Source organism: Stegostoma tigrinum, chromosome 37 (genome assembly GCF_030684315.1).
Source record: "Stegostoma tigrinum isolate sSteTig4 chromosome 37, sSteTig4.hap1, whole genome shotgun sequence".
Classification (NCBI taxonomy): domain Eukaryota; kingdom Metazoa; phylum Chordata; class Chondrichthyes; order Orectolobiformes; family Stegostomatidae; genus Stegostoma; species Stegostoma tigrinum.
Genome location: NC_081390.1, coordinates 18,880,766 through 18,903,638, shown reverse-complemented (window position 1 = coordinate 18,903,638; position 22,873 = coordinate 18,880,766). Strand labels below are relative to the sequence as shown.

Below are 22,873 nucleotides of genomic sequence, written 5' to 3'. Positions count from 1 at the left end.
GGAAGGAAAGAAAGGAAGAAAAGGAAGAAAAGGAAGGAAAGGAAGGAAAGGAAGGAAAGGAAGGAAAGGAAGGAAAGGAAGGAAAGGAAGGAAAGGAAGGAAAGGAAGGAAAGGAAGGAAAGGAAGGAAAGGAAGGAAAGGAAGGAAAGGAAGGAAAGGAAAGGAAGGAAAGGAAGGAAAGGAAGGAAAGGAAGGAAAGGAAGGAAAGGAAGGAAAGGAAGGAAAGGAAGGAAAGACTTGACATCATCCTTCCCAATCCGACAGCTGCAGTTGCATCTGTCCATGACAGTATTGGTAAGAGTGACCAGCGCACAGTCCTTGTGGAGATGAAATCCCACCTTCACGTTGAGATAAACCTCCATCGTGTTGTGTGGCACTATCACCGTTGTAAATGGGACAGACTTCACACAGATCTAGCAACTCAAGATTGGGCATCCATGAGGTGCCGTGGGCCATCAACAGCAGCAGAATTGTACTCCAGCATAATCTGTAACCCCATGACCTGGCATTTCCCCCACTCAACCTGATTAACCCTGGTTCAATGGAGAGAGTGGGAGGGCATGTCAGGAGCAGCACCATGCATACCTGAAGATGAGGTGTCAACCTGGTGAGGCCACCAAACAGGACATCTGCACATCAAACAGCAGAAGCAGCAAGTGATAGACCGAGATAAGCGTTCCCCCAACCAATGGATCAGATCTAAGCTCCGCAGTCCTGCCACATCCAGTCTGGAGGATGAGGCTCCACAAATATCCCCATCCTCAATGATTGAAGAGCCCAACATATCAGTGCAAAAGTGATGATCTAACCACCACCCCTTGGCATTCAATGGTATTGCCATCACTGAATCCCCCACTATCAACACTCTGGGGGTTACCATTAATGAGAAACTGAACTGGACTCACCACATAAACACAGTGGCTGCAAGAGCAGGTCAGAAGCTAGGAATACTGTGATGAGTAACTCACCTCCTGACTCACCAAAGCCTGTCCACCATTTACAAGGCACAAGTCAGGAGTGTGATGGAATACTCCCTACTTGCTTGGATGAGTGCATCCACAACAACACTCGAGAAGCTTGACACCATCCACACAAAGCAGTCTGCTTGATTGGCACTACATCCACAAGCATCCGCTCCCTCCACCACCCTCAGTAGCAGCAGTGTGTATTATCTACAAGATGCACTGCAAAAATTCCCCAAAGATTCTCAGACAGCACCTTCCATCTAGAAGGACGAGGGCAGCAGATATATAAGAACACCACCACCTTCAAGTTCCCTCCAAGCCACCCACCATCCTGACTTGGTCATTTCTTACTGTCACCGAGTCAAAGTGCAGGAATTCCCTCCCTAATGGTGCTGTGGTTCAAACTACAGCAGGAGGACAGCAGTGGTTCAAGAAGGCAGCTCATGACCACCTTCTCAAGGGCAGCTAGGGACAGGTAATAAATACTGGCCCAGCCAGCAACACCCACATCCCAAACTAATAAAAACAAAAATTCCCAATAGTAGAAGCCTCTCAGCCAAGCAATTGCCTGTGGCACTCCCTGTAAATGTAGTTGCTCACAATTTATCAGTTGTCCCAATGCAAATAGCTGTTGCCAAGCGAGAGTTGCAAACATTCAGTGGAAAACAGCATAATCCAGGGGTCTCCTACCAGATTACACTAAATTGCCTGAATTATCGTAAATTGCCTTGGACTGTTTGCATCCAGTAATGATTGACATGAAATGTAAATATACATTGTTAATAATTCTATGTAACAGTGCCACGTTCTGTGATGGAAGAAACTGTGCTACTAAATTGAGGGCCCCATCTGCACACTCAAGTGAAGGTAAAAGGTCCATGTTACAATTTGGAAGACAACCACAGGAGTTAACCTCTGTGCCCTGCTCAATATTTAACCCTCAATCAACATCACAAAGATTATCAATCATTATTGTAGTGCTGCCTGTGGCGATCTTGCTTCCACAAGGGGCAGCACGGTGGCTCAATGTTAACACTGCTGCCTCACAGCACCAGGGACCCAGGTTCATTCCATCCTTTGGCAACTATCTGTGTGAAGTCTGCACTTCTCCCAGTGTCTGTGCGAGTTTCCTATGGGTGCTTCGGTTTGCTCTCAGTCCAAAGATGTTCAGATTAGGTGGATTGGCTATGCTAAATTGCCCATCGTGTCCAGGAATGAGCAGGGTAGGTGGATTAGCCACTGGAAATGCGGGGATGATGTGGTTCTGGGTGGGATGCTTTTTACAGGGTCGGTATGGGCTAAATGGCCTGCATTCACATTGTAGGGTTCCTATGATTCCTACACATGGTTTTCAAGACATTTAGTAATTGTGAAACGTTTACACAAGTGCAAGAATTTCATATATTTATATTTTCATGGTATATATTCATGGAACGGACTCTGACCTCAGGATGACTGACAAAATAAAGTGCCACTTCCTACATGTCAAAAGAAATACACATTTAACATTAACCAATTTGGAATGAATTGAAATTGATTTCATCAAACAGTTTTAAATTAGTTGCATAGTATTTATTTACGTATTATTTATGTTTTTAGCACATTGTCTCCCTTCTGTCTTGGGCCCTCACTTTCAGACAACTTCCTTCACCACTGACAAACTCTGCAGAGTGAGCCAGGCTTGATAACGCAAAACACATTTATCTCCTATCTTGGGTGTTCCTGCTGCAATCTGAGAAACACCAGCAGGACGAGGGGTTATCGGTGGATTCTTTGGTTAGGAAGCCAAACAGAAACAAATAATTCTCTTGGCACTTGGATAATTCCAGACAGGATAGAGGCTGCAAATCATTGCTGTAAACTGTCAGCTCAGGGAAGATGAATGACATTACAGAGAGCTTGCCACTTGCCCTAGATTGAAAGAATGGGTCAACATTGGCTCAGCAAAACAAAAAAAACGTTCTTGGCATGTGTTCCAAATCTGCAAACAATGCAGCGTTTGAAATAAAAAAGTTCACGCACACTTGATGCATGTTGATTATCTTTTGATTGAAGACTGTCAGAGAAGAGAGAACTTCCTGCCATCAGGCAGATTAGAATTCTTAAGAAGAAGGCACAAGGAGAATATCCTAAAGCAGCGTGAAGCAACTTTACAAAGTCCATTTCTAAAAATGCAGATTGCTCACCTCCCTTAAAGCAATGAGTGCAGTTCATTCTTCCCCAGACAACTGCATACTTGTGATTTTTGACAGCTATAGTATTTTCACTTATTGAGAAACTCAGGGCGAAGGGAATCAGTAACTGTGCAGATGGTCTTAAAGTGTTCTTGGAATTGAAAATGTACTCGATTAAACTTTGGCTAAATGAACATACTTAAAAATGCTGATTAAAAACAGATTACAGTTACAAGCCAATACAAAACAAAATGAATCCATAGAAGGAAGACACAGAGGCTTTCACACATTGACGGGGCAAGCTATTTCTTTGGAGGACCTGCATCAAATTGCCTGTCACCTCAGCCATTCGCTTGTTAATCATTTGATCCACACAGTTGCAGCAGGAGCTTCCTGTAATCTCCAGAGGTGTCACCCTGTCAATAAAAAAGAATCAAGAGAGGCCACTGATGAGAAGGAATGTACAGAAGTGTTAATGCTGAACATCAAATGTGACACGTCAATAAAGTAAAACTAAGAACTGTAGGTGCTGGAGATCGGAAACAAAAAACAGAAATTGCTGGAGAAACTCAGCAGGTCTGGCAGCTTCTGTGGAGAGAAAGCAGAGTTAACATTGAATCCAGTAGTTCTTCGTAGCGTGATATGTCATCTCCTACTGTATTTGTATTTAAAGGTGTGACAAGGAGACGGTCCCATCTGATCATTGCTGGTTTACTTTGAGCAGAAACCTTGGAGTTAATCTGATGATGAACTGGGCCATTGTGTCTGGTTGGACCCCCGGCCTCTGCAAAATTAGCAGAGGGAGTGTTGAATGAAGGACCAAGTCAAGGAGCTCCTTGAGTCTCTTAATTCAGCGAGACCATGACCCAATCCATTGAGAGCAATTGGCATCGGATCCCGAGTCAAGAGTAGGCCGGCACTCCCACACTTGTCTGTGGTTCAGTGGAGGTCAACATATGAAGTGTGCACAAGGACAGGTCGAAATCTACCACTGCACTGATCAAGCCCCCAGCACTCGCCAAAGCTCCTATATTTGTTCCAGAGAAATCTACTACACAGCAGAGATTCTGGAATGCTGTGGTACAAAGGATACCTTGCATATAATTCATGAAAAGTCAGCATGCAGGTACAGTAAACAGTGCAGAAGGAAAACAGAATCTCAGTCTTTATTGCATGGAGGATGGAGTAGAGAAGTGGGTAAGCCTTGCTCCAAGTGTACAGGGCATTGATCAGACCACACACTGAGGTCCATGTCCAGTTTTGGTCACCTCAAGGAGGGATGCATTTGCATTGGAAGTAGTTCGGAGAATGTTCACAAGGCTGATTTCTGGGCTGAGGGACTGGTTTCATCAGGAGATGTTCAGCAGGTTAGGCCTCTTATTATTTGCCTCAACCACTACAAACGGTAGAATGTTCCACATTCTTAACCCACACTCTGAGTAAAGAAGATTTTTGAATCCCCTTTTTGATTTATTAGCAACCAACTGTCTTTTATTTGCTTTTGCTTTGCAAAATGTTCCAGATGGATGGGGACAGCTCCCCTTCTGAAGTCGACACCATCTTTGCTTGGAACTATATCACCATTCCTTCGCTGTTGCTGGGACAAAACTCTGAAATCCCCTCCCTTACAGTATTGTCACTGTCTCTAAAACACATGCACCACACTGGGTCAAGGAACAAAGTCACTACCACACCTTACTAAAGTTTAGTTGTAGGTGGACAATATATACTAGCTTAGCCAGCAAAGCCCACATCGCATGAATTAATGAAAAAAAACAAATAGAAATATCCACTCTAAGTCTAATCTAAATAAAAAACTGTATCAAGGTCGCCCATCAGCAGTCTCTGTTTCTCTCCCAAATAGTGCTGGCTGTTGCTGGGCTATGTTTGCAGAGGCACATCTACACTACTGTGTTTCCTCGATAGGCCCATCCTTCATGTGGTGCCTGCTGCTTCTTGGAATGGTAAATGGCACTGGGGCAGCCTCCCACCCTGCGCTGAGCAAATACAAGAACTGTCTAGGTCACTTGCACTATTTGGAATAAACATCAGTGTATCTTCTGAGAAGATTATGAGCCTGTTTCTGGCTTCGGTTTTCACACCCAATCTGTGATCAGCTCATTAGGTCAATACAAATTAGCTTCTGTGCCACGGGTCAAGTGTAAACAAGAGCTTGGAGCGCAATGAACAGAACCTGACAAAACCATGCACATTGAGCACATATTACCAATGAAGTGGCATAGTTACCGCAATAAAGGAGTACAGCGACTGTCCATACATCTTCTTGAATTCAGCCCGGATGTCTAACATGTCAACCTCGCAGCGAGATACCATGATGCGAATCAGTGTTTTGTCATCTGTCCCCAAACCCTAAATGGGAAAGAGGGAACACCAACATAACAATAGGTGAGGTACAACAAACAGTCCTACTTTCCTAATCCTGCCTTCTTAAAAGTCTACATCAGTCTGTATTCCAAACACTTGGCTCCTTCATTCCCACCACAGTTATTCCAAGTTCCTCCATTTCCTAACTGTAATGGTATGATAGTCACGGTTGGGGTGAATTGCTCAAATTGACGGTACTTTTTGAACCAGAGCAAATGGCAAAGATTTTTAATATCTTACTCAAAACGCTGATCATAATACGTCAATTTAAATTTCAGTGCCAGTGCAATGACAGGTACGGAGGGCCATATGACTAATGGGCAGATAGTGCCAAAGAGCAATTTTTCCAGCTGTTTTCAATGAACAGAGATGAGGTTGGCTCAAGGGGTTGGCTCAACACAGAATGTAATTTCTTACAGAAGAGATGATCCCACAATTGAAGAACTCTTGCCTCAGTGACAAACTGATCAGACAAGGCCAATCTAACGAGAACAGTCAGAAAACTACAGACTGACAATGAGTAATGGTAATATGCTACCTAAGCAATACTAAGGAGACAGACAGAAGCGGAGATGAAAATAATACCCTTTGTGTTTTTTTTTAATATTGTGGTGTGTTATCATTACTTACTTTTTAAAATTCCATAAAGTTACAATTATGAACTCTTTCACTAGAATCACTGCCACAAAACACAGGGGAGAGGAAAATGTAATATTCGTTCTCTGGGGAATTTAAAAAAAGGGTGCATAGGAAAAAAAAGTATCTCCACCTTAAATATTTCAACATGTTTTTCCCCACCCTTCCGTCTTGTTGCCTCCGCCCTGGAAACCGGTGTTGTGTTATCCCCTGGCAGCTCTGACGAACAATTTGCATTCAAAATATTAACTCCTTTTTTGCCCGTTGCAGTTTCTGAAGTAAATTGGGGTAAAGCTTTTTCCACTGGTCGGTCACTAACTCAAGAGCAAATTCCAGAATTTGGAGCCTGGTTAGCTTGGCAGCCTTTGATCACTCAAAAGGGATGGGAACAATATAAGTGGCTGAAGTTTGAGGTTTCTGGAGGACCGCAGGGCTGAATTTCAAATCTAAGTTCAGAAACTGTACAAAAATTTTTGTTTGGTGATACAGAACTTGAGTATCACTGGAAAAAAAACATCCATTTTGTCAAATCTTGCCCTCATCAGAACACTGGACAGTCACATCAGTGTTTCTTATAAATTGTCCTGATGTGGTCAAGACAAGAAGCTTCAACAGACAGTTCTCTTCTCAAAAATGTGTATTTGTTTTTAGAAAGATACTTGTTTACCCCTAAGTTTCTGCATCTTTTCCTAACTTGAAGAATCCTTGCTGCAAGCACCTCTCTCTGGTTGGAACGGTACACCAACATAGTGCTCTTTCGACCTCTTTGCATCTACAGTGAGATTGGTTGAGAGACCAGTAGGGTGCAAAAGCTGAGAAAACTTGGCAGCTTCTTTATCTCCACTACTCCTTGTGCAGCAAGGCAGACCACTTCGACCCTGCCACATGTCAGTAGTCTAACACAGCTTCAGTGCCAATTACACTCAGGGAGACACTCACATACAGGGCTACAGCTTCATGAGGACACAATTCAAAATCAGCAACATGGACCACCATTAAAACAAGTGGGGCCAACTTGTACAACTCCCCACTTCAAACCCCAGCTGGATTCAGTCACAGAATAACCAGGAAAATTGCACGACTTAAAAGGGAGCTCTGTCAACGTTTTATTTTAAGAAAGAGCAAAAGTATCATCCATTGCACTAATACAGTAAAAGCTTTAGAGGAGAGAATCAATTGTGTCAGCCAAGGAGGGAGCAAGCAGGGAGTATTGTTGTGGTATAAATAGTAGCTGATCCAGCCAAGCAATCTACATTACAACATTAAGCTTTACCTTCATTGATTTGTAGAGTCTTTCAGCAAAAAAGGCCGGGGTATTTCTCAGACATTTCACTGTGAAATGGACATTAGTTGTTGTAAATACATAGATCTCAGTCTGGTGGTACAATACACACAGGCACACACACAGACACACACACAGACACACACACGTGAAAGAACCAAGACACTTAGCAGCAAATAAAAGCGAATTACCTTGGTCGATAATGTCAGGCATTGATAGACATACAAGGAACAGGAGAAGGCCATTCAGCCCCTTGAGCCTCCTGCACCATTCAATAGGATCATCGCTGATCGGGTTGTAACCTCAATTCTGTACATTCACCTGATTAACTTTTACCCCTTTGCTTAAGAATCTATCACGGTCTTGAAAGTATTTACCGACTCTGCTTCCATCACCTTTTCAGGAAGAGTGTTCTAAAGGTACAGCACACTCAGGAAAAAAAAATCATCTAATCCGTGTTTTAAATGGGCAATCCCAATTTTATTTAAAAAAAGGCAGTGACCCCGTGGTTCTAGATTCTCCCAAAAATACTTTCCATTTCTTTCTTGCCACGACCCCACAGAATCTTATATGCTTCAATCAATATAATGTCTCAGCCCAGCTCTGAAGAGGTACAAACTGAAAAATACAGAGGTCACACAGTGTAGAGCTCGATGAGCACAGCAGACCAAGCAGCAGAGGAGCAGGAAGGCTGCGTTTCCGGTCGGGACCCTTCTTCGGAAAATACAGAGGTCACGTAGTTCTTTTGACAAGAGGCGTGGAGAATTCCTGAAAACATCCAACATCTAACGGCAAGCTCCACTAGCACTTTGAGAGATAACTGAACCACTGGTCGGGAATGTGGGCATTCAATTGGTGCTCGAGGACTGGAAGCTATAGCATATCAGAGTGCTGCAGTCAGTATTCACTCAGAGTCCTAGAGTACTACTCCGTGATTCGGTGCATATACTCTGTTCCCAGTCTCAAACAGACAAAAGAGCTCTTCATCAAGGTTGGGGTAAGGAGAGGGGTTTTAGTTTTCTATCAGAAACACGGATTTATCCACACCAGTTCACCACCACCTTTGGGGCAAATACAGATGGGCAGAAAACACTGCAATGCCCACCACCCAGGGAGGAACAAAATAAAAGTTACACCTGCAAAAAGATTTACCAGACTCCTTGCTCCCATTGACAGATTTCTTCAGGGTGTCATTATCCCCCAGCTATACATTTTTGTGAGTGTGACTCAGGTCGATTGCAGGTATCCCCAGTTCCTTGCATTGATAAAAGCCTTCAGCCTTCCTGCTTCTGTACCCTGATGTCCTTTCAAGACCTCTTGATTCATTAGGCGTCTCCCCAACTCCAAAAGTCTCTTTTTTAGCTGCACTTCCATGCCCCTCCACCCTCACCTTTCTCCAAACTCCTGTTTACTGAAGTTCCATGAGGTACTTTGCCAGGATAAATGCAAGAGCTCAAGATGCAGCAACTGTCTTGTGCAGGAACACAACATTCTGACTCTGGGTTTATATAGTTACACTCCCCTACTCCCAGCAGGTGCCACGATCTAAAGCAAACACCAGTGTGGGATCACAGATACAAAACAAATCCACTGTTCATTACTACATTGATGTTTGTGGGACATGCAGTGCACCAACTGGAAGCCAAATCTCCTACAGCTCAACAGTAACCACAATTTTACAAATACTCCATTGGCAGCAGACCACTTAGAGACATTGAGGTTGGGAAGGATGCTAAATAAATGCAAACCTTTATTTTGTGAAATGAGGGTGAACTCAGCCGGACAAAGTCAGGGAGAGGAGCAGTTTAAAATGAAAAGGTCAAGGATAATGTAAAATAGACATCTTGGGTATCTAAAGAATTCAATACAGACAGTAAAGCAGCTGTATTTTGAGGAGAGTTGAATGGGTCTCTGCACAGAAGGGCAACCAGAAACTTTTGACTGGTTCAAAATATTTGCAATCTTAGGGCACACCACCCGATGGAGCAACTTGCCTGATCAGGGAAAAGCAAATGAATGCAAATGCTTGTTGAATCTGTACTGAAAACAAAAAATGCTGGTAATCACAGGTCAGGCAGCATGCATGGAAAAGAGCAAGCTAACATTGCGAGTCTCAATGATTCTCTGATAAAGAGTCATCTAGACTTGAAACATCAGCTTGCTGTCCCTCCATGAAAGCTGCCTGACCCGTTGTGATTTCCAGCAACAAGTGTGGAGCTGGACGAACACAGCAGGCCAAGCAGCATCTCAGGAGCACAAAAGCTGACGTTTCGGGCCTAGACCCTTCATCAGAAAAGCCTTGTGGTCCAACTGGTCCTTCTAGTATTGACTAAGCCTGTTCCCACTCAAATCACTGCTTCCAAATTCCTCTGGTCCCTTCTCTTTCAGACAGTCGCTGTTTTAAAGTAAATGCTACCTGCTTCAGCCATGTCACATGGCTGATGATTCCACTGTCTGTGAGAGGTATAGCCTCATTTGCAAGCCAGGAGTGAGAAAAACTCAAAAAGATACTTAGACTGGACAAAACTCCAATAGCAAAGCTCAAATGTCATGTGCCTCCCGTCATATTACAAGATATGGCAATATTTGCCTACAACAAACAACTGTACACTTCAAACTTTTCTGCTCTGATGAAGACTCATCCAGACTTGAAACATTAGCTTTCTCTCTCTCCATGGATGCTGTCTGACCCGCTGTGTTTTCCAGCACAGACTCCAGCATCTGCTCCAACTATACACTCCAAACCTTACATTAGAATAGAAACTTAAACCGCAGAGCACCAGTGGTAGCATCATCTCAAAGTTTTTCCACTGCTTGGAGAACAGAGGGGCTAACCTATTGCCAGACACTATTGTGTGATTAATTCACGTATGCGAACACCACCAGTCTTTAGCTTTTTCAGGAGACTGCTGACTCAGACAACCTGGTTTACAAACTCTCAGATGGAAACTGTCCAGTGACATCAAAGAATGAGGACTCGGTCACAGAGCAGAGACTCAAGAGTATGAAAACGCGAGCAGCTTGAAGGGTGAAGACCAGCTCCAGAATATGCCAAGAGCCATTGAGAGAAAAACTGCCTAGAACGGGATTATTAAAACACCACACAACCATTGCAATAGGGGAAGACAAACAGTGGGAAATTCCTGAAAAAGCATCGGTTTTCAGCAGGGCAAGGGGCAGATGGGTGGCCTTTATTGTCACTGTATGTCTGTGAGTAAGGTAATCCAGGCCAGAGGGGTGGAATTCTACAATTATGTTGCATTGCCAAGACAGTACAAATCAGGGCACACATATTACATTTCATTGATAAAGTACTGCCCACATGTTGTATTTGGCAAATACTTTTTCATTGGGATTTCCACTACCTGTTGCACACAAACACAGTGAAGACATGCACAAAGACAAACACCAACATTCATTGTACTAATCCATACACCGAGAATCCGGAAAGCTTCAAAGAATGAAACACAAGGAAAAAAAATTACCTGTGCGTCAATACATAACATTCTGACGTGCTGTTCTCTCTGCTCTCCCTAACTTCCCCCTTCTTCATTCAGCAGTCTCCAATCTTTACCGTCCATTCTAAAACCCGGATCACGGAATCTTTGTTGCCCTTTTCAAAAATACAAGCCACTACCACCTCACTCTTGCCAGGATCTCTCACGAACGAAATGAAACATTTCTGACTGCGTTTCAACAAGTGGCAACTTGAATCAGTGACAGGTTCACACCTCGGAATCTCAGAGGTCCAAGGACATGAACCTATTGCCCAGGCAAACTTCAGTATGACACTAAGGGAATGCTGCCTCGTCAGAGGTGTTTTCCATTTCAGACTATGATGTACAATGATTCCCAGGTTGCTTTTGAAAGACAGTGGGGCATGTACCTCAGAGACCTAGGATTAGCAAGACTTCATTTAGCCCCTCAAGCCTCTAGTGTCATTCTTTGAGATCATGGCTGACCTGTGACTCAAGCCCATACACCTCAGCCAATATATACCTTGTCAACTCCACCTGAAACAGATCATTCAGTCAGTGATCATTCTTCATCGGGTGACCTTGCTGTACAAGCTAACTGCTGTAATTGTCAACATGACCAACATTTAATAAATAATTCCTGGGACAGTGTAGAGGGCACTGGGACATCCTTCCGACACAGAAAGCACTACAATTTCTTTCAGGTGCTCGCACCATTAGTGCTGTACCCAGGAAGCTCTGATGAATCAACTGCAAAGTTCCATCCCTTTCCTTCAGTAATAGTTTCCACGTATTGGTGCATCATTTCCTTTTGCTATAGATTTTAGAAAAAATAGCTGGACAAAACAGAGCGTTCTGCAATTAAGCTAACAAAGTGTGAGCTGGATGAACACAGCAGGCCAAGCAGCATCTTAGGAGCACAAAAGCTGACGTTTCGGGCCTAGAACCTTCTTCTGCAATTAAGCACTTTTGTCCTCCCATATTAAAATGGCAACAATTCTAAACTCTGAAAAACACAGCTAAAACCTATATTGACATAATCCAGTTGTTGAAGATCTTCCTTCTTTACTTAACTAATCTTATTGAACAGTAAATGTATATCAAGGGAATACAGTACCACATTAGTGTGTCAGTATATGTAGATATAGGTATTTATATCAATATTATGAGGTTGACTCACCTACTGCCAACATGCCTCGCTCCAGGTTCCCAGACATCTCCCGGCTGATGGTCTTCTCAATATCATATTTACAAACCTGCCGATACTCCTCAAACACTGAAATTAAAAACGCAGAGCTTTTAACCTTAAAAGATTTTGGTATTCTATTTCTGGAACACAAATAAATAGGTTTTCATAACTAAGAATATACATAACCTAAACCCTAAAAGACTCTGGAAGAGTTTTATTCATTCCTGGGACATGGTATTGTTGACTAGGCCAGCATTTATTGCTCATCCCTAATTGTCCTAGACAAGGCAGTGGTGGGCTGCAGTCCTACAATGCCCTTAGGGAGTGAATCCCTTGATTTTGACCCAACAACACCAAAGCAAAGGCGATATATTTCCAAGTCAGGTTGATGAGTGGCTTGGAAGAGAACTTGTAGCTGGTTGTGTTCCCATGTATCTGTTTCCCTTGCCATTCTAAGTGATAGACTTTGTGGGCTTGGAAGGTGTTGTTGCAGAAGCCTTGCTGAGTTACTGCAGTGCATTTTGTATAGATAGTACACATCGCTGCCACTGTGCACTGCATCTACAAAGATTCACTGCAGGGTAGACATTGGATGATTGTCAGCCCTGACCACAGATGTGTTGACCATTTAGGACTGAGATGAGGAGAGATTTCTTCAATCAGGGGATTATGAATCTTTGGAATTCTCCATCCCAAAGACTTGCGGGTGCTCCACCTCTGAGCATATTTCAGGGTTAGATAGACTGAAGTTTGATCTCTCAGCAAGGGATAAGGGTGATAAAGTGATACAGAGTTAGAAGATCGCTCAAGATCTTATTGAACAGCAAAGTCAGGATATCGACTACTTGCCTTCCTATTCTGTTCTTAAGTAATCAACGTGGCTCAAGTTAGCAATTCAACCATAAAATGGGGAGAAATGGTGGAGTGGCACAGTGGCTCAGTGGTTAGCACTGCTGCCTCACAGCACCAGGGACACTGGTTCAATTCCACGCTCAATTATATGTCTGTGTTAAGTTTGCCACATTAAGCGTGCATGGGTTTCCTCCGGGTGCTCCGGTTCCCTCTTAGTCCAAAGATGAGTAGGTGAGGGTCAACTGGCCAAGCTACATTGCCCATAGTGCAGTCTAGTTGGATTAGCCATCGTATATGCATGGTAACTAGGATAAGGTAGGTCTGGGTGAGATGCTTTTTGGAGGGTCAACGTGCATTCAATGGGCTGAATGGCCTGCTTCCACACTGTAGGAATTCTGTGAAGCCAATACAATCTAATATGAATGGTGATGCCTGAAGATTTATCGGAAATTCACAATACTCTTTAGATTTTCATTTTTACAGTAATTTCTTTTTCAAGATCAGTCAGTCAGTCAGAAACAAGCATTTACCAGCTTTCAGGTGGGATCTGTTCCTTGCACACAGGATGGCATTAAACTTTGACTCATCTGTTCCCATACGTCCTTCGCCTGCATTATATAAATCCTGAAGATAGCAAGAGAAAATTCTATGAGATTTTCAAAGCAATGGCCCACTTCAATGTGAAAATCTGCAAATTCATTTCAATTCTTCCCTTCTAAGTTACTGATTCATTTCAATAAATCACATTTGTCAATACATCTTGTCAATAAGCATGCTACTTACCAGAGAAAATATTATATCAGATACAAATTAATTTAAACTGGTTGTTCTTGTAGATAGTAGGTTTCCTTCCTTGTTCCATTACGGGAGGCGATGCCATTCTGATACAGTCACTGTAATCCAGAACTCCAGGCTAATGTTCTGCAAACATGTCCTGGTGATTGAGTCTCACCATGGCCAGTGATGACAATTAAATACAATTAAATCTATGATAAAAGACCAGTTGAATGGTGACTATGTAATCACTGTTGATTGTTGTAAAAGCCCATCTAGTTTACTAATATTTTTCAAGAAAATAGGTTTTCTGTCATCACCTGGTCGAAAAGGTCAAGGTAAAGTAACATAGTCTCAGGAGACCCTAAGACTCGCGAGGGGGCGAGGGCGCGAGGGGGGAGGGCCGAGAGAGGGGGCGAGGGCGAGCGAGCGCGAGAGCGAGGACTGGCGGAGAGTTTAATCTGAGGGTCACCTTGCCTCAGGTGAGAATCATAGAATCTTTACAGTGTGGAAGCAGGCCATTCCGCCCATTGAGTCCGTAACTGACCCTCTGAAGAGCATCTTACTCAGATTCACCTCATCCCTGTAACCCGACATTTCGCATGGCTAATCCACCCTAGCCTGCACATTTTTTGGATTGCGGGAGGAAACTCACGCACACATGGGGAAAATGTGGCAAACTCAACACAGACAGTCGCCCGAGGGTGGAGCGGAGCCTGGTCTCTGGTGCTGAGTGGAAGCAGTGCTAACCACTGAGCCACCTGTGAAGAGGAGAGGTTTAGAAGGAGACTCCTTCCAGCCAGTGCAGGAATTGAGCCCACACTGTTGGCTTCATTCTGTATCATAAACCAGCCATTCAGCCAACTGTGTTACCTGGTTTGCTGAGCTGGCCCAGCCAGAGTCACGTACAGCCCATTAACAAATAAAAACAAAAATAACTATGGCCCATATGCACCTCAAGTGCCACACAGGTGCTGTTCCCTTATTACAAAGCTGCACCAAATGAAAACAATGGGGATGGGCAGTAAAGAGCAAGAATGGCACCATGAGTTCTCTTCAGGAGTCTAATCACCTCCTCAACATCACAGTAACACCAGATCAACAGTGATAGAAACGTACAGGGTATCAGTGCATTGTAAATGTAAAGCAGTGCTCCACTGGGGACAAAGCACACAGAGAGGATCATGTTTGGAACTGTGTAACTGGCCAAAAGTGGCCAGTGGGCGGCAAGGTGGCTCAGTGGTTAGCACTGCTGCCTCACAGTGCCAGGGACTCGGGTTCGATTCCACCCTCAGGTGTCTGTCTGTCTGTGTGGAGTTTGCACGTTCTCTCTATTCATACCAAATCACGAACAAATGTGGCTTGGTGGTCAGAATGCAGAAGTACAACTTGCAATATTTTTTGGATCATTAACTCATTAATGAAAGCACTCAATTTTACATCTAGGGAGGAAAACAAAAATCTATCACTGACATCTTCTCTGATCTCTGGGATGTGATTTTATTTCACGTTTCGTGGAAAAACTTTGGACTGATACAACTTTTTTTAAAATAATAAATTCTGGGGAGTCTGGAGCCTAAAATACCTTATTCAAACTAAACTCTTCCGGTTAAGTTTTGTTTTTTAAAAAATAGTTTATTTTAGCCAGGGCTACAAAATGTCTCCCTCCACCCAAGTCCAGAATTAAAAGTGCGGGTGGAATAAGCTCATAAATTTGTGAAGCCAAACTTTGATCTGAAGCACTGGCAACATTCTTAAAATGGGAGTGTCAGACTTGAATCTCTGCCACACTTCCGGCTTCAAGACTTGTTTTGGCCCTGGAGGTTAGTTAGTATTAAGAATGCAGGCTGCCCAGTTTGTTCTCATTCTGCTTGCTGCAGCCTCCAATGGTTTTGATGAGAAAGCACTCAAAAATCTTTAAAACTTACAGAAAGTTTTTAAATGCTACAGGCAGAAATCACTAAAGCCAATGACAACTTTCTCCATAAGCAGACTTACAATGGTCTTGAAGATGTATTTATTACTAACATTGAATACACTGTGATAACAACAATATACTTGACAGTGTGTCAGTTAAGATTTGATCTGCTTTATTGCTTTGAAAAGGTTTCTATGGGCAAAAATGCAAAGGACTTTCTGATTAATGATGGTTTGGACTTTTTAGCAAACTCAGTTACTTGAACAATCCAAGTTGGTGAAATTATTGCAAGCTGGCATTCCATGGGAAGGGAAACTCTGTCGTTTGTAACACTTCAATAAGTTCCTGTTGTTGCCATGGATTTGTCTTAGCTCATGCTCAGAGCCAGAAATTGACATTTAAGTGCCAAATGCCCAGTTTGGAATTTACAGGGATGTTTGTCAATTTGCTAATTTAAGCCAATCCCAAACTCCTTCAACAGCAGCAATTAACCTGTAATCGACTCCTGCTGCTCCCCCATTGTGTCATAAGTGAGCTTGATGTCCTCAACACTAGTGACATCAATGTTACAAATATATGCAAATAATGAGAATATCCAGAACTGAATGCATTCTGCTAAAGTAAAGATGTCGTCAAAATAGTTTAAGGCAGAATAGCTATGTTGATACAAATTGACCCCAAAGTCATCAACAGCTAAATGTTGTTCAGTGAAGAGAGTGAAGCCTGAACATGTATAGATTGAGTTCTTCCAATGACAAAATGCTACAAACCCTTTCTCTGTACCCGAGAGTTCAAGGAAAAAAGTAAGTGTCTTTTCGAGATACACTTCAGTTGTTGCAGCAAGTTGAGGGAGAACTGGGAATAAACCATTCATTGTCAATGCCCAATGCTTCCATGTCAAGTACAGTGCTGGCTGTTGCAGAGCGTAAGACTATTAAGCACCTGGGGGCAATTAAGAGAAACAAAGCCACAGCAACTAAGTGCAACTGTTGCAGGTATTCAGCCTTGACCTTATTAAAAGATGAGGCAGGCTACAGGGACCATGTAGCCTAAACCTATTTCTTACATAAAACTCCTCTCTCATGACCTGAACCATGTCATTGACGATTAAACTTAGAATAAGCTCTGCACACTCACTATTGTCCTCCATTGTGAGCAATACCAATACTCACCACCAAGACATGCAAGTTTGGCTGATCATTTGTACTGAAACCACTATGCTTCTTGAGCAGTTCACTGTCTCTCAATATAAATAAGAAAATCCACACATTTTGAACTCTCAAATCGGCAGGACCAACAGCTTTAGAATAGAATCCATAGAATCCCTACGGTGTGGAAACAGATTCTTTGGCCTGACAAGTTCACACTGACCCTCACAGCATCCCACCCAAACCCATCCCCTTTTCACCCACCTAATCTACACATCCCTGAACACCACGGGGAATTTAGCATGGACTATCCACCTAACCTGCACATCTTTGGACTGTGGGAGGAAACCCACGCAGACACCAGGAGAATGTGCAAGCTCCACACAGACAGTTGCCCGAGGGTGGAATCGAACCTGGGGCCCTGGCGCTGTGAGCAGCAGTGCTAAACACTAAGCCATTACGCCACCACTTTGCAGAAGGTTGTCTATTTGCTCCTCAGTGAGCTAGCTTCCAGAATGCAAGAATCCTTAGATTTCAACACAATGAATTCTTACCTTGTCTCTTCCCTGCCCACCTCACTCTCCCACTGATAAAACTTGACAATGACACAATCCCTATGACATTTACCAAAAAGTTCTGTGCCACCTTGCAGATGTGAGAACACAAACTTGAAAAACAGAAATGGAGTAACAAGTACATTCCTACATACAGATAACGTACAAAACTGGAAGAAAAGACGGTGTTCTAAAATGTTCGGGGTGGGGGGGGTGCTAGGTCATTGCACTGTCACCATTGCCAAGACAGCAGATCATCCAATGGGTTCCAGGCTGCTTCAAGAATTCCACCATGGCTCATTCCAATTAGGATTTTGGCAACAGTGTTGCATGGTACTGTACTGTCTGACTCACCTGAGCATCCTTCTTAACCAGTGTTATGTCGACATTTTGGCTTTCATCACGGTTACCCTGGAGATCAGGAGGAAAGAAGGCTCAATGGTCATCCAAACCAACTCAGGGTCACTTTGATTCATGCATATGATACAGGCACAGTCAGCTGGAATCAAAATTTGTCTTCCTAAACAGATCTCATTAACTCTGCTCATTTAACTATCTGGTACAGGCACAATGTACACAGACCCATAACACTTCTATGATTCTGTACACACTTCTGGTGGAGCGAGAAATCCAGTAATTAACTGGTTGCTGGATCTAAAAAAAAATTCACGTAAACTCTGCATGGGCCAGGGGTTGGGGGGGAGGGGGGGGGGGGTGGAGGGGACAGTTGACCTTGCATTCAAAATTATTTTTTTTTCTAAAACCACAATTCTTGACGGGTTGTGTGCAAGCATTTTGACACGTGAAATTTTGAAAGAACAGGACTTTGTGCAACTCTAGTTCCATGGTTTGTTTTCCTAATCCCACTGCCTCATTTATAAAAAGCCTCCCGTATCACATTTCCTGCTTTCTAAGTTTTCACCCTTAACCTCCGCTTTGCATAAGCAAGTTCCTCAAAACTCAACTTTGCCTCGCTCTTGCCTCAAGGCAGAAGGTTGTGGGCTCACGTCCCACTCCAGTGGGTTAGCCAAACACAGGAATCTTGCACGACAGTCCAAGTAAGAGAGCACCACACTGTCAGAGGTGCCTTCTTTGAGATGAGAGTCAAACTGCCCAACCCACACTTGAGGTCAAGGTCCATAGACAGAATCTTAGATTCCCTACGGTGTGGAAAGAGGCCATTTGGCCCATCGAGTCTGCATCAACCCTCCAAAGAGTATCCCAAACCATCCCTGTAATCCCACACTTACCATGGCTAACCCACCTAACCTGCACATCCCTGGACACTTACAGGGTAATTTAGCATAGCTATCTTTGGTCTGTGGGAGGAAAACAGAGCACCCCGGAGGAAACCCATGCAGACACAGGGAGAATGTGCAAACTCCAGACAGTCAGTTGCTCGGGGCTGGAATTGGACCTGGGTCCCTGGCACTGTGAGTCAGTAGTGCTAACCACTGAGCCATTGTGCCACCCTGGCACTATTTTCAAGAGCAGCAGGGGAGTTCTTCCCAGTGTCCTGACCAATATATATCCCTTAAATTAACATCACTGAAAAAGACTAGTCGTCTGTTTGTTCATTTTTATGTTGTTATTTATGGAAACTTGCTGCGGCTACAATTCTCACATTACAACATTGGCTTTTCTTTATTCATTTGTGGGATGTGGGCATCACTGGCTGAGCCAGCATTTATTGCCCATCCCTAGTTGCCCTTCAGAAGGTGATGGTGAGCTGCCTTCTTGAGCCACTGTAGTCCACCAGCTGTAGGTTGACCCACGTTGCCTTTAGGGAGGGAATTCCAGGATTTTGACTTGTAACAGCGCGTGAATGGTGATATATTTCCAAATAAGGATGGTGAGTGGCTTGGAGGGGAACTTGAAGGAGGGGGTGTTCCCATGCATCTGTACAGTCGTGGATTTGGAAGGTGCTGTCTGGTGAATTTGGTGAATTCACTTAACCACAATTTAAAAAGTAGGTAATTGGCTGGAAAGTACATTGGGCTGTCAGAAGGCAATGAAAGTTGCTCTATAAATTTCTTTAATTGTAGTGACAGCTCACTCCTCTGCTGGGCCTGCTACCTCCCTCCAACCCCTAACCATTAATGTTCTCCCCTCTGCACAACACATTGCATTATTGTTCTGTATCTGATCAAAGTAATGTAAATGTGTAAGTGTGCAGATGAAATGTAGCTGTGCTTTTAGTCGCATCTTGGTCATCGTGCTTTCCTATATTGATATATAATTTATTGATTCTAGTCCAGTTGTCAGGAGGGTACATTTTGAATGACTGTGGAAGTGAATGACACACACGCCATCAACATCCAGACCCATTAGCTGGCAGAGGGTTGAGAGTAGACAAACAGGAAGGAAGTTCAGGGTACAGTGTTACAGATAGTGTAACAATTACAACAGAGTTTCACCTGCTGGGAGATTTAACTGGATTGGAGACGACATTCTGATTAAAACAGAGACAGATACAGCACACAGCTAATTTACTGGTAAAAAGGATTTAGTTTTCTATGATCACTATAATCAATAAGGAGTTAGGTATAGTCCTTCAGGCTAAAGGAATCAAAGGGAATGAGGAGAAAGCAGGAACTGAATACACTGACCTCCTTGATCATGCTGAATGGCAGTGTAGCCTTGAAGGGCTGAATGGCCCAAAATCCTGCCTCTATCTTCTATCCGATTATCCCCCTGTCTGGCTCAATGTCCAAATTTCTCCGGTAACTCTCCTGTGAAGCCCCTTGAGATGATCTACCACATCATTGTTGCTGCACAAATGCAAGCTGATGATCTTGTAAAGGACTGTGATCAGTTTTAATGATGGATTTGATGAGAAACAAAAGCAGGAACAGCACTATTTCCACATTACCTGGACAAGGGAGACCAGCAGCCTTTCAAAGTGGCCTGATGTATCACTCTTGATGTCCTGTTCCAGAGTCTTTTTAAACTCTGCAAAAGAAAATGCAGTTATGCTCAGGGTGTCTGATTGTGGCCTTTTACTAGAGAGGGTTTAACATTTCAGGTGGGTGACCTTTTTTGCAGATTGACCATGATCATTCACTAATGAAAGGTCAGTCACCAGTCTGCAATATCCACCGCGTTTCATCCTCCCTCCACACAGAATGCTGAGCCAGCCGAGTATTTGACATACTTGAGACAGGAGCTTGGAAACAAGCCAACCCTCTGCAGCAGATTTGATAATCACATGTTCAAACCAGTCAGAATCTCAGGCAAGGTGAAGTATGAAACCAGGCAAATCCTTTCCTTGACAGTGTATTTATTCACAAAGTGCAGCATTAGACAGACCTGCCTCCTAATCACTAACCTGGTGCCCCAGGAGACTCTCTTTAGAGTTTCGCATTACACACCTTAGGAACATGTAGGACTTGAAGCCAAGTCTCCTGGCTCAGAAATAGGGACAATACAACTGCAACACAACAAACCATGGGGCTCCCTTTACTGGATCCTAAAGGCAACCAATTAAAATAATGGATAACAAAGTGTAGAGCTGGATGAACACAGCAGGCCAAGCAGCATCTCAGGAGCACAAAACCTGACGTTTCGGAACGGTCCTTATCTCTCAATTAAAATAATGGTTTTAATTTAGTTTGATTTGATTTGGTTCAAATTTAACAGGGTGCAGGCCCTTAAATGGAGAACTGTAACCAAGGTCAAATCTTAGAAACTTAAAACATTAAAATTACAATTTGGTTTGGGGGAGTGGGGGTCTAGCCCTTCTGGTGCCCACTAACTGTGGAAGACTTGGGAGACTAGTGGACACTGTATGTTTGTGCTCCAGGAACACCTGGCGATAGACTTTAATTAAATATTTACAGCACTAATAATGTCCTATGTATCTTAGCATTATGACAAACATTTCTTTGACGTCATGCTCATAGCAGTCATATTGACTGCTCAGGTTGATTTATTCATGGGAATTGCAGGACCAGACATGAACGTGAACCTGAACTCTTCTCATTTGGTTCCAGCAAGTGAGAGAAAGTCAATACTTTACACTAGATTCTGTTTTCCAGGACGGAGAATCAGAGAGTCCCTATAATGAGGAAGCAGGCCATTCAGCCCATTAAGTCCACACTGACCCTCAGGCCTACCTCCTTACCCTGCATTTCCCACGGCCAATCCATCCAGTCTGCACACTTCCAGACACAATGTACAATTTGCCACGGCCAATCCACCTAACCTGCACGTCTTTGGACTAAAGGAGGAAACAAGAGCACCTGGAGGAAACCCACGCAGGCACAGAGAATATGCGAACTCCATACACACGGTCACCCGAGGGTGGAACTGAACTGGTGTTCTTTGTGCTGTGAGGTAGCAGTGCTACCCACTGAGTCACCGTGCCACCCCAGAAGGAGTGGGAGTTTCACAGTACTGCTAAGTAGCACAATGTTACCCAGTTAAACTCTACCTGCAATGCCGTGGACATAACTCTCTCAAAATTATCGGTTGGGGTGGGGGGGTGGGGGAGGAGAGACAATTTCTCAGTAAATTAAGCCAATCACTCCAGAGTTTCTCGGGAAACCACAGTTTCCCAAGAGTTTCTTTCTATTTGACCCAATGATATAGTTTTATTTTAGGGAGAGGGACTGGGTCGGTGAACCAGGACAGCTTCTGTTCTTGGAGTCACAACAAATCCACAAAGAGAACAAAATACTGTGCACCTCTCAGAGGTCAGCATTAGGGGAAGATTACCCTGGCTCTGGGGGGACTGCAGCAACCAGAGACCAGAAGCAATAGGGAATAACCAAGTGATTGCCGAGAGTGTGAACAATTACAAAGCAAGGTGATGACTGATGTGTCCTGCATCAACCATTTTCAAGGTTAATCATACGGCTGAATGTAAGAAAAGCAGTATCTTGTTCAGTAATGCTATTAGTATCCAAAAGAAGAGCAGTAGCAAAAGATGATGTTGGTGCTTACTCTCTGAAAAAGTTACCAAGTTAGCCCTGCTCTTTGCCCACTTCAAAATTTAATTGTAAAATTTGTAAAGAACTTTTTTTCTAAAAAATTTATTCCCACGTCTTTATGTTTTAGTGCTTTTTAAAACTGTCGACTGAAATGAGAAAGAACTGTTTTGAAACCCAAGGATTTGCTAGGACGGCTGCATGTTTTGAAAGGAAGGAATGTGACACCTATTGTGACCCTTGCCTGTGGATCTGAGAGATCCAGCAATGTGCAGACGAGACGGAGCTAAGGGGTTGTGTACGAACGAAACAGATTAATAACTGGTCTCTGGTTTTCGCAAGCCACTGACAATGATCCTCTGCTTGCCAAACGCTATCCGATTGGTTGTCAGGGAGCTGAAAAACTAGTTTGTGGATAAGGCAGATATTCACTTTGTCAGACCAGAAGTGGAACCAGCAACAGCCCAAAAAATATTCTCTCTCAGATGTCTGCAGTAAGCCACTTGAAAAAGGAACACCAGCTTATCTTTCCTTCAGCCAATGCTACAAGATGATCCAGGATGGGGGCACAGTTGGACTCCTCAGCCCCTCT

The 22,873-nt window shown here is 43.4% G+C and overlaps 1 protein-coding gene across 8 annotated transcripts in view; it reads right to left on the bottom strand.

Moving 5' to 3' along the window:
• Nucleotides 1–2,352: 2,352 nt before the first annotated feature.
• LOC125467516 (annexin A4-like) overlaps nt 2,353–22,873 on the bottom strand; it is a 75,608-nt gene continuing 55,087 nt past the window's right edge. For all 8 annotated transcript variants that reach the window (XM_059640234.1, XM_059640230.1, XM_059640231.1 and 5 more), the window contains 7 exons: nt 20,226–20,305; nt 17,708–17,764; nt 13,490–13,583; nt 12,099–12,194; nt 7,434–7,492; nt 5,387–5,509; nt 2,353–3,555 (listed from right to left, as the gene is read on the bottom strand). In XM_059640234.1, coding sequence (XP_059496217.1) covers nt 3,496–3,555; nt 5,387–5,509; nt 7,434–7,492; nt 12,099–12,194; nt 13,490–13,583; nt 17,708–17,764; nt 20,226–20,305 — 569 coding nt within the window. In that variant the 3' untranslated portion in view covers nt 2,353–3,495. The remainder of the gene's footprint in view (nt 3,556–5,386; nt 5,510–7,433; nt 7,493–12,098; nt 12,195–13,489; nt 13,584–17,707; nt 17,765–20,225; nt 20,306–22,873) is intronic.